Genomic DNA, 12,642 nt, shown 5'->3' on the forward strand with positions numbered 1-12,642 from the left:
AAACTCATCCACACTATGTTTTTTAAAGGGCCCTGCTGGTCCACGTGGTGATAAAGGTGAAGCTGGCGAACGGGGTAGCAATGGACTCAAGGGTCACCGAGGACTTCCTGGTGGCCCAGGATCCCCTGGTCCAGTGGTAAGTTTGGCAGCTTTTGTTGACTTCCCTCAGAAAGAGAAAAAAGATGGGACTAGAAGAAGCCATCCTAAGATGAAGTGTCACTGTGAGAATAGCACCACTGTATTTTAAAATGGCTGCATCTCATTCTTTACTGTCTATTTCCATCTTAAGATGTAATGTTCTTAAGTTTTAAGAATAGGCATGCACTCCCAATGCGAAGATCCTTCCAGCACAATTGGTTCTTCTTCTTCTTCTTCTTCTTCTTCTTCTTCTTCTTCTTCTTCTTCTTCTTCTTCTTCTTCTTCTTCTTCTTCTTCTTCTTCTTCTTCTTCTTCTTCTTCTTCTTCTTCTTCTTCTTGACCATTGCTCCTTGCTCTCCTGCCTTTTTCAGTTGTGGATGGAGAGACAGCAGTGAAGGACACTACTTGCTTCACTCACCTGGGGTTTTCTTTACAAGTAAATGGGGCCCAAGGGAAGGCAAACCATTAGGTAAATGTATATGGAGATTCTCAACCATCCAGGTCATGGTTGTCCCAAGGTTGCTTTTTCAAAAGGCAAGTGGACTTTGTTTTTCCTTGAAGATGTTTCACATCTGAAAAACTGAAGAAGCTTCTTGGATGAGAAGCGAAATGCTTCAAGGAAAAACAAAGTCCAATTGCCTTTTGAAAAAGCAACTTTGGGGAAACCATTAGGTAGGAGAGATAGAAACAAGAACGACATGGACCTATTTAGATAGGGATCCCATTTGCCCAATTCTCTCACAGAACCTGGAGCTAGAGAAAGCCAGTCATTCTGGACCACCTCGCAATTGCAGAAAATAGTATCTGATGCTACTTTTTCAGAAGAGATTATTAGTTTAACTTTCATGGACCATCTTTAGAAGATCAATGTTTCTTTTCCATAAGTGTAAAGATAAAAACTTTTTCTGATTATCCCCAAATCCTTGGGAATCATGTAGAGATGAAAAGAAATTACTACAAATGCAATTTTCTGACCCATAAATGCTCAGTAATTTAAGAAAGAGTTTTGGGCTTCAGTTCAACAACCTTAGCATTGCTGAAGTCACAATAGTTGAAAAACATTTAAATGAGCAATCACAACACCCACTAACTTGTAATATATAAAACTTCAGAGGTTGCTGACTGTTGCTGATAACAATAGCATTTAATAGAAATATAGCCACTTATATTTATTAAAAGTGCTTCATATACATAACAGAAGTCTGAAAAAATAATGGTTTGCACCAATTAATGTGAGTTTATGTGAAGTGAAAAATTCATAATGGGAATGTACTTACTTATGGCCTAGTTTCGTAGTCTCGATTAATTTCTAATCCAGAATTTGTGCCCAACAGTAATGTTTCTATGAAACTTATCCTATTGTCTTCCTAGATCATATACTGATTTTCCTTTTCAGTTGAAGGTTCCGTTTACTTATTCTTATCTGCTTTTTAAAATACGTGGTTTAGATTGATGGCAATTATCAAACTTTATAATGAATACAGCAATCTCTATTTCATTCTTACCTTCGTAGGGTCCACTGGGTCCCCCAGGGCAAAGTGGAAGCCCAGGACCTGCAGGTGCTAGAGTAAGTATCTTCTGTATCTTCTTAATCCATGCTTAAATTATGTCTAGCTATTTAAAGAAATGTGATACAACTTTATAGTAATGCTTTACAACACATGAATGACACAGATATTTGATTTCTGATATGGTTTAGGGGCCTCCTGGACCAAGTGGCCCACCTGGCAAAGATGGGAGAGTTGGTTATGCAGGCCCCATTGGCCCTCCAGGTCCTCGTGGGAACAGAGGCGAAAGTGGACAAGCGGTAAGATAAACTAAGTTTCCACTCTAAGTTTCCACCTTGGATTTCAGAAGGGAAGATGTCCATGCATTGACATGATAGGAATGTCAGGACACTTAACACAGGACAGGAGAAACAAATCAGTCATATGCTGCCCACTCCCCAGAAGGTCAAAGCTGTACTTCAAAGGATCTGCATAAAAATGCTTCAATAAGAGCAAATTTGCTACAGTCTATCTGGCATATATAGCATGCACACTTAGCACATTCCCACATATATAGTCCTTAACTAGTCACTTAGATCATTTAGTGACTGATCTAAATGACCAGTCTGTTAATTATAACCAACCTAGATTCAAAGTCCAATGGTTGACCCCACTTCACGATCATGTGACCAAGTGACTTCAAGGACTTGGCAACACAGCCATGTTTACAGTCATTTGCAGCCCCCCCCCATAGTCATGTGATTGCAGTTTACAATGATTTGATCAAAACCCAGCACTTTCAGTTTTCACCAAATAGCAACCCATGATTTTAATGAACGTACCATTCACTTAAAAAAGCCCTGCAAAAAAGTCATAAAATCGAATCAGGCACATAAGTGACCTGTTTTATCACTGCCATCATAGCAGACTCCATTATGGTTTTACGTCAAAGACAACCTGTATTGGCAAAACCTTTTTGCCAATAAGATTTTGATCTAAATATTTTTGTAAAATATAGGCAAACCCAAGTTACCAACATATAAGTATTAGAATATCCAGACATTGAAGCACATAGGTCCAGTTAACACTGAAAGGAATAGATATCTCTTCATTAGGCTTCATTGTACTTGATTCAGACTCATCATTCACCTTGTCTTCAAATTTGAATAGCAATATATTGATATAGTGAGTTGATTAATTCACCTTGCTTGTAAATAGAATGGCTATTATTATCCTAAATGTTAGTAATTTCCACTGGACAACAAACACTAAGCAAATTACATACCTGCATATACAGTTACACATCTTTATTAAAAGAAGGAAGAGTCAAAATATCTGATTAATACATATGTATCATCTTACATTGTGGGAGTGCGATGGTTCAGTGGGCTGAATAGCCGACAGCCCAGGTTTGAGACCTGACCACCACACAATGGGGTGAGCTCCCATTACTCCCCCCATCTCCTGCCAACCTAACAGTTTGAAAGCATACAGGTGTGAGTAGATAAATAGGTACTGCTTTGGCAAGAAAGGTTACTGCATTCCATATTTTCATGCTGGCCACCCGATGATGGAAACATCTCTCAGATAATACAGGGTCTCTAGGCTGAGAATCGGAGATGAGCACCATCCCCTTGAATTGGTCACAACTGGACAGGGGAAAACTTTAAACTTTTGATCAGCTTACAGTGAACATGAAAAAAAAAAGAGTAACACCCAGTCTATGGGGTCTAATATATATTAGGTTTTGGAGAAAAATAAATAAATGTGTGTATAACATTTTAACATTATTTCTCTTAATGCATCCTCATGGATGGAGATTTGATGGGCAATTTTATTTGTTGTATCTGAAAGGGTCCACCCGGTCACGGTGGGCCTCCTGGGCCTCCTGGTCAACCTGGAGCACCTGGTCCATGCTGCAATGGTGGTCCTAATGGTGATGGTAAAGGATTCAGCTACTATGGAGATCAGCCATCTGAGGGCAAAATTGACATGGGAGAGGTTTTAGCTTCACTGAAATCAGTCAACAGCCAGATCGAAAACATCATTAGCCCTGATGGTTCACGAAAGAATCCTGCCCGTAACTGCAGAGATCTGAAGTTCTGCCATCCTGAACTTCCAAGTGGTATGTTCCATTCCTTTCTTATCTTTGTTAGCAAGCAATATGGGATCCTCAAGAAATAGGATGCTTTCTGTTCTTTTTTCTAGGAATACAGATATATGATTTGCTATATAAAGTCACGTGTTCTTTAACTATTCACAAAAAAATATGATAAAACTCTTCAGTCTACCAAAAGAAAACGTTGAATATTCTTGGGAAATGTAAACAAAAAAGAAATTGTCTTTGGGTGTTACCATTTACTTAATTTGTACTTTAAAACGCTAAAGAAATGTGTTTATGCAGATAGCTTTAAAATAACAGGCAAAGAGTGGAGTCTATATTAGAGAGGATTGCCTTTTTCCCAAAATGCCAACCATTTAAGTGGAGTCTATCATCATCAAGCTGAGCTAAATAATGTTTTTTATTTGCTTGCTTACTTGCTTGCTTCACTTTTCTTTTTGTAGGAGAGTATTGGATCGATCCTAACCAAGGTTGCAAACTGGATGCCATCAAAGTATTCTGCAACATGGAAACTGGGGAAACATGCCTCAGTGCCAATCCCTCAAGTGTTCCAAAGAAGAACTGGTGGACAAGCCCAGGTCCCGAAAAGAAGCACAATTGGTTTGGAGAGTCTATGAATGGAGGTTTCCAGGTAAACACTGCATTGTTTGATACTTGATGAAAGTGTTTATAGTTCTCAAACTCTGAGCAAGAAGCAACACTGAATGAAAGACCTATGTCAAACAGCCGCCAATCCTTTTGTGTTTTCACCACAGTTCAGCTATGGAGATCCAGATCTTCCAGAAGAAGTTGCAGATGTTCAGCTGGCATTCCTCAGAATCCTTTCAAGCCGAGCCTCTCAAAACATCACCTACCATTGCAAAAACAGCATTGCCTATATGGATGAAGCCAGCGGGAATGTGAAGAGAGCACTCAAGTTCATGAGTTCTACTGATAGTGAAATCAAGGCAGAAGGAAACAACAAATTCACATACACAGTTCTGGAAGATGGCTGTACTGTAAGTAAACAAAATGCCCCCAAATGCAAAGGCATTTTTTAAAACAAAAGAGAGAGTGAGAGAGAGAGAGAGAGAGGGAGGGAGCGAGGGAGGGAGGGAGGGAGGGAGGGAGGGAGAGAGAGACAGAGAGAGAGACAGAGAGAGAGACAGACAGACAGACAGACAGACAGACAGAGACATTCAGTACTTTTGGTCATTACAGAAAGTCGAATATGTATACTTAACATACAAAACAATTGTAAAAAAATAGAATTTTCAAATGCCCTTATCTTCATATCTTCACTATGTTTGTGTTGATTTGAATGCCCAAAACTACATTTATGTACTGTTTATGAGTTTTCCACTCTGCCACATATGTCAAGAGGATGCAAGTTTAGTTAGAAATATATGATGGCTACAGATGACACATGTATTTGGTTCCCACCGAAATCAGTGGGAACAATACATTTCCATGACTCATTTAGATCACCTTATTTTTATCTGGATGTAATCTGTCACAAGTATAAAAGTTTTTTCATGGAATTCTTTAGAGGTGGAAAAATTGAAATATCAGAACTGGAACAGCAAAGTAATATTTTAATATAGCACCTGCAAGAAGCAGCTGAAAGCTATTTACTCTTCTCCATCCACATCAATGAAAAGAAGTCCTTTAGAGATTTCATTTTTAAATCTATTGAATGGGGGGGGGGGATGTGAGATATCAAAATTATTCTTTCCTCATTTCCTTTGGTTACATTTGCTAGTAAAAAAAAAACCAGAAAGTTACTGGGCTTCTCAGTTCTGAAATCAGCGTATGCACAAGAGCAAGTATAACGGCTCTACCTAACTATATTTTAACATAGCTGTTGCTTTTTTACATTTCACAGAAACATACTGACGAATGGGGTAAAACCGTCTTTGAATACATAACACGCAAGACGATGAGGTTGCCGATAATAGATATTGCACCTTTCGACATTGGCGCTCCCAATCAACAATTTGGTGTGGACATTGGCCCAGTTTGCTTCTTATAAATCATGAGTAATGCTCATTCTGAACCCTAGAAAGCAAATTCACACTCCATCTTTGCTCTTGTTTTAACTTTGGCAACTATTAGAGTCAAATCAACAGTACCCCAGTTATTTATTTGCAAAAATTCTGGAAAGAGGGGGGAGAAAAAAAACAAGATAAATTCACATAAAGGGTTACCATTTTCTTATTTTGCTCTCACACAGAATACAACAAAAATGTCTTTTGCTCTTTTTCTTTTCACCAAACTCCCATGTTCAACAACACTCTCATGGTGCTACATTGCAACTTCAACACTCAGTAACTCAAGACTGTAATTTTAGTTGAATGCTTGCCCCAACCAATCAAGCATTGACGGATTCCAGCATCCAAGTTTACCTTCCATTATAAGATGCAGTTCATAAAGCTAGAGAGAATTCCCTGTTTCAACTACCTCAACATGGACAGAAACTGGGATTAGTTTGATGATTCCCATCAAGAAAGCAGAAAGAAAAATATGTTGGGACCAAGGAATACATCTGGTCTTTTTTTGTTTGTTAGTTTGTTCCTTTGCCAGATTGAGCTGAACAGAGTATAGTCCATCAGAAGAAAAGAATGCCCTAATACCAACAGACTTGTGTTATTTTATTTCTGGACTGCATTGCATGTTTTAAGGGTGCTCCGATACTTTCCTGTCATTGCTGGTCAAGACCACTAAAATTAGGGAAGTGTTTAAAAGATAAATATGATGGTGCTAGTTGTGTATGTTTTAAATCTGCAAGCCAGGTTTTATTGACTTGCCTTGAAACACCGAAACTTGACAACAGTCATAGATGTCTCTTGTTGGATGTCATATGGTTGGTAGGCCATTTCTGAAGGGCTTTTCTTCCTTCACTCTGTAAAAGTCAATAAAGATGCAGAATCATGAGCTTCTCTTGTCACATTCACACATGTATAGTGTTGAAGGTTAACCATCTTTGTAAGCTTTTATACGGTTGTTGGTCTTTTCTTTACAGAGACACATAATAAAATATTGTAATAAAATTTTGTGGCGTCCTTTCTGTGTTGTCTTATTCTTCTGGAGGTTTCATAGATAAGCTTTAATGTCATTTACTCACTGAGAAAAAAATGCAGGGTTTTCCCAGCTGAAGAGCCATCTGATTCGGCTCTTTTTCAGTTCCATTGAGCTGAGGAGTTCCAGGCATGGCTTAATTTTTCTTCTCATCCACATGGCCAGGCAGACCAAGTAACTTTATTGTAAATAATTGGCAATTATAGATATGGAGAAGTTCTGCCCATAGCAACACACAAGAAACCTGCCTTGTATAGATCAGTCTCAGGTTGAAATCCCAAGCCTCTCCCTCCTATCTTTTCCAGTCAATGGGTTTTGTCCTCTTTTTTTTCAACCTTGAAACTCTATCCCATGTAGATTTGATGACTTTTTCTAGCATGAGAGTCAGGGGCTTTCAGCCCATCAACTTCATCTTTTACATAAAGTTGCTCTGCAGACTTTCTTCATTTCACTTTGTATAGCTATATTATAGAGACTATAAAAAATTTGGGTAACTATTAACTATAGCAGGAAATATAGTTAAATATAGCAGGAAAGACACACATGGCCATCAAGATTTTTCCAGTCCAAATTCAACAACCTTGTTTCTTATAATGTTCAATCTGTTTCTCCCATTGCTCTCCTTATTTTGCCATCTCCTGCTCATCACCCCATCTAAAAACTCAAACAAGCCACATTTTCACTTTCTTCCATGCTGTCTGTTTTTCTTATTCTCTTTCAAGTTTGTTCTGTTCCTCCCTTTCTCACTCTCAGCATAGCTTGATAAAGCAAAAAGTAAAATTATAACTATAAGATGGTTATAAGATTAACCATTTCCACCATGTATAAAAAATGGAACCATGCAAAATCAGGTCCAGGTCTTTAGAGGAAGAATGGAAAACAAAGAACTGCCAACCGTATTTAATAATATTACCCCTCTGATGGCACTACTTCCTCTTTTTTGCCACCGTGATAAAGACTTACCAAAACCTCATTTTACTTTTTGGTTTTAAAGGAAAAGTTATCTATTTATTTATCTATTTTTCCTTTTATAATATCAGGTAGCTGTATTAACGTAATTCCAAACTACAAATACATGGGGGAAAAGATGAAGAAATAGAGAAAATACAAAAAAAAAAATCTACTACCATGTAAATAAAAAGTTAGGTACTGTACATGTGAAAATTTGTCATATACTACACCAGATTATAATCTATTGTTATTAAAGTAACTCAGAAAATTCAATCAAATTTGACACAATTGTGCATCCTAAGCTCATTTTACTTTTTTGCTGAAAATCAGGGCGTATGCCCCTCTGGGTTTCCATTTCACCTCACTTTCCATTTAGAACTGTATCTCATGGACTTTCCAAAGAGTGATTCTTAAAGAAAAAGAATTTAAGGAAAGAATGGAGAAAGAGATGCACCTTTTCTTTCAAGCGAATGACAATGAGGATACATCCTTGCAGAACATTTGGGACATGGCAAAAGCAAACATGAGGGGTGTAGCAATTTTGTACATGGCCAAGAGAAACAAAGAGAAAAAACAACATAGGATGAGGCTCGAGGAAGAATACAAAAAGGCTGAAACACAATTTCAGAGAGATCCTGAAAACAAAGGATTGAAAAACAAAATGGATTTAATTAAACATAAACTATGTATAGAGGATTCAAAAAAGTTAACACAAAAATTACAGGCAGCTAAGCAAAATAACTTTGAACATGCGAATAAACTGAGAAGATGGTTAGCGTATAAACTAAGAAGGCAGAAAGAGAAGCAATGGATTATTAATTTGGAAGATGAGAAAGGAGAGATTCAGGGGGAGGAGACTATAAAAAGGGGAATCACCCAAAGATACTATGAAAAACTATATAAGAGAAATGAGGGGGAAAATGCAGAAAGGATAATAGAATACTTAGAGAAGGCAGACATACCAAAGATTCCGGAGGAAATAAAATCTATGTTAAATGAGGAAATAAGAATGGCTGAAATAATCAGGGCTATAAATAAACAAAAGATCAATAAGGCGACTGGCCCAGATGGAATACCAGCGGAACTATATAAAGAACAACAAAGTGCACTCAATCAATACCTACTAGAAGTTTTTAATGCTGTATTAACCAATGTTAAAATACCTAAGTCCTGGTCAGAGGCAAATATAATATTGATTCCAAAAGAAGAAGCGGAAAAAACACAGATACAAAATTATAGACCTATATCATTATTGAATTCTGACTATAAAATGTTTGCCTCAATAATGGTGGAGAGATTCAAAAAGTACCTAATTGATTTCATACATTCGGATCAAAATGGGTTTTTACCAAACAAACAGACTAAGTGGAATATAAGAACAATCTTAGACATTCTCGAATAGTGATCGTCAAGTGGCACTTCTGTTCCTTGATGCACAGAAGGCTTTTGACAATGTCAATTGGCAATTTATGATCCAACAATTAAAATTAATGGATGTTGGTGAAAATTTTTTAAATGTGAAAACCGCAATATATTCTGAACAAAAGGCCCAGATCATAATAAATGGAGAGGCCACTGATAAATTCAACATACAGAAAGGTACAAGACAAGGATGCCCTTTCTCGCCATTGTTATTTATATATACATTAGAAATTCTTGCTAGAGTAGTAAGACAAGAAGAGCAGATTAAAGGATTTAAGATTAAGAAAGAAACATACAAACTTCAAGCTTATGCAGACGACTTAGCATTTATATTAGAAGACCCAGAACAACCAGGGCAGAAACTATTCGAAATATTGGAAGAGTATGGGGACCTAGCAAGTTTGAAAATAAATAGAAACAAAACAAAGATTATAACAAAAAACATGACTAACATACAAAAAGGAAACCTCAAGGCAAAATTAGGTATACAAGTAGTTTCCGAATTAAAATATCTAGGGATAGTTATTTCAGCATGCTGCTCATCAATTAAAGAAGACAATTATAGCAAATTGATAAAGAATATAAAAGTAGATTTAGACCGTTGGGAAAATTTGCATCTTTCATTACTTGGGAGAATTGCTGCAGTGAAAATGAACATCTTACTTAAAATGATATTCCTGTTTCAGAATATCCCAATTCAATTAGACAAGAAATTTTTCAAGGAGCTGAATAAATTAATCTTAGAATTTGTGTGGTCCGGTAAGAAGGCAAGAATAAAATTAAAGGCATTACAGGATGCCAAAGAAAGGGGAGGTTTAGGTTTCCCAGATTGGGAGCTATATTACCAAGCAGCGGCCCTAACATGGATTAGAGACTGGATAACCTTAGAAAATAAAAGATGTTTACATTTAGAGGGGTATGACCTCCAGCAGGGTTGGCATGCTCACATATGGATGGGGCAAAGCAGAAACCACCAATATTTTTTAAGACATAAGGTTTGGCAAGAATTAATAAAAAGCTGGAATATAGTTAAATGTCAATATTACACAAAAATTCCGGCTTGGTTATCACCATTGGAGGCAGTCACATATCCCAATTTGTATAGGAAAGAGAAGGCTATTATATATAAAGACATCATAACAGAAGAAGGTTATTTAAAGCAAAAACAAGAGCTAAAACAACAAGGAATAGACATGGAGTAGTGGTCTTATCTCCAAATATAAGCAAGATACATGAAGGATAAGCAAGAATGGGGTATTAACAGACAAGATACGGGGTTAGATAAAATACTGCTAGGCCCGGAGAAAAAACAAATAAAGAATATTTATAAACACCTGTTGGAACATAAGCTATATGAGGAGCAGGTTAAAGAAACAATGGTGACATGGGCAATAGATCTAGGATATAATATAAATATGGATCAATGGCAGCAAGTATGGGAGCGAAATAACAAAATCACATTGGCGACATCATATAAAGAAAACCTGTATAAGATGGTTTACAGATGGCATCTCCCTCCGGCCAGATTAGCCAAAATGTATAACGGATATTCTTCTATGTGTTGGAAATGTAAAAAAGAAAAGGGCACCTTTTTTCATGTATGGTGGACATGTAGAGAAGCACAGGTGTATTGGCATTTGGTCTGGGAATGGGCAATAGAAATGACTAGGCAAAACATTCTATACAAACCTGAGGCATTACTATTAGGAATACTAGAGAAAAATGTAAATAAAGAGGACACATATTTAATTATTCACGTGGTTATGGCGGCAAGGATACTATTTGCTCAAAAGTGGAAAGCAGTGGAAGTATCGAGTGAGGAGGTACTAATAAAGAAAATTATGTATTGCGCAGAATTAGATAGGATAACTGAAAGATTAAAAAATCAGGAAGAAACAGAATTTTATCGAATATGGAATAAATTTTATAGATGGAGGGGAAAAAATGGAGGTCACAAATAAAAAGATAAGTTAAGATAGAGACCAGAAATGTATACTTTGTATATAGATATATTATATATAATTAGTGTACAATATGGACTGAGATGTCAGTCAAAGACGATTTACCATGTTCAATGTTTTTAATCCTTTTTTTTCTTTGTACTCAATAAAAACTTATTTTAAAAAAAAGAACTTTATCTCATGAAGATAGCTCGTGCAAGTGTAAACATAGCTGATCTGAAAATGCTTCCCAGTTTTTCTCTCCAATTCATGTGCTGTGAAGTTCCTTTAGGTCATTTAAACATTTTTGTCAGAAGCCATGAACAAGGATGGAAACACCATTAGAATCATGTTCTTCACTTTTGCCCAGAAGAAATTGTCCTCCTCACTCTAGGATTATTGCTGAACCCAACATACATGAGATCAATGTCATTTTGCCCTTCCTCTTATAGTTACAAAAGGGTTATTAGAAACCACAAGAGAATAAAGTGCCTCTTTCATGAAAACTCCATCCTTCTTGGAGTCCCCCTTTCAAAGCAAATTATATTTTCTTTAAGTTAGTCTTATTTCATACTTCAACCCATTTAAAACTTTTCGGTAATGGAGAATTGCTTTGACTGCTAGAAGTTTACGTATGCAAAACGTAAACTATCAAACATCTAACATGCAATCAGAATGAACAATAGTTTCACTTACTTTCATAATCCATTGAATTTCATAATCAGGGTTTACATCCATTCTTAGATTGCAATATTATTCTATATAGATCTAGTGCTGTGTATAGAATATAATGGAAATTTACATTTATTGGGCATCTGACCTTTCCATTGTTGCACTAAAAATATCCTTATTTGAACAGACAGGTTCTGTTATATCTAATTGTGTCCTATGTTTCTTGCGATAGTATTAAATCACATCACTGTTAAAGGACCCTTATTTTTTAAAAAAAAATTAAAAAGATACAATACAAATTTGGCCAGTTGCACCAACTTTAAACCATGAAAATTGATTACTTTGCATCACAGCTGGACACTGATGAGGCATGGTACTTTAAGAATTTCACCTAAATAAACATTTTAAAAGAGCTCCGATTAATTCTGTAACTATAAGGTGCTGAAGAACTTTGCATCTCCCATGTCTTTGAAGTATGGGAGGGACCATTTTTGGGGCCCATTTTCACTAGTAATTTCAGCTCTAGCTTTAGAGATGTTCAAATGCTTTACCAAATGCAGGCTTTACTGTATATGTATATACATATGCATATGCATATGTAGGGCTTTTTTCTCATGGAACACACAGAACGGCGTTCCAGCACCTTTTTTCAATGGAATTTGTGAAACTAACAAAAGTTCAGTCAGACCTTCCAACTTCTTGCAAAAAAAAAAAAAAAAAAAAGATCTCACAAGGAATTGGAAGGTCTGACTGAACTTTTTTTAGTCCCACAAACTCCGTTTTCCTGCAGCAGAAGAGAAACACGCCAGAGCTGGAAAGCAGGTTAGCAAAGAAATGCTTTCGGGAAGAGGGA

General features: G+C 36.6%; 1 protein-coding gene across 1 annotated transcript in view; it reads left to right on the forward strand.

Moving 5' to 3' along the window:
• Positions 1-6,776, forward strand: part of COL3A1 (collagen type III alpha 1 chain) — a 73,284-nt gene extending 66,508 nt beyond the window's left edge. The window contains exons 45-51 of the mRNA XM_039363711.1: positions 29-136; positions 1,652-1,705; positions 1,838-1,945; positions 3,480-3,750; positions 4,191-4,378; positions 4,503-4,745; positions 5,612-6,776. Coding sequence (XP_039219645.1) covers positions 29-136; positions 1,652-1,705; positions 1,838-1,945; positions 3,480-3,750; positions 4,191-4,378; positions 4,503-4,745; positions 5,612-5,758 — 1,119 coding nt within the window. The 3' untranslated portion in view covers positions 5,759-6,776. The remainder of the gene's footprint in view (positions 1-28; positions 137-1,651; positions 1,706-1,837; positions 1,946-3,479; positions 3,751-4,190; positions 4,379-4,502; positions 4,746-5,611) is intronic.
• Positions 6,777-12,642: the final 5,866 nt, after the last annotated feature.

The sequence above is a fragment of the Crotalus tigris genome, unplaced genomic scaffold (assembly GCF_016545835.1).
Source record: "Crotalus tigris isolate CLP2741 ecotype Arizona unplaced genomic scaffold, ASM1654583v1 scf7180000019570.252052, whole genome shotgun sequence".
NCBI classification, from domain to species: Eukaryota; Metazoa; Chordata; class Lepidosauria; order Squamata; family Viperidae; genus Crotalus; species Crotalus tigris.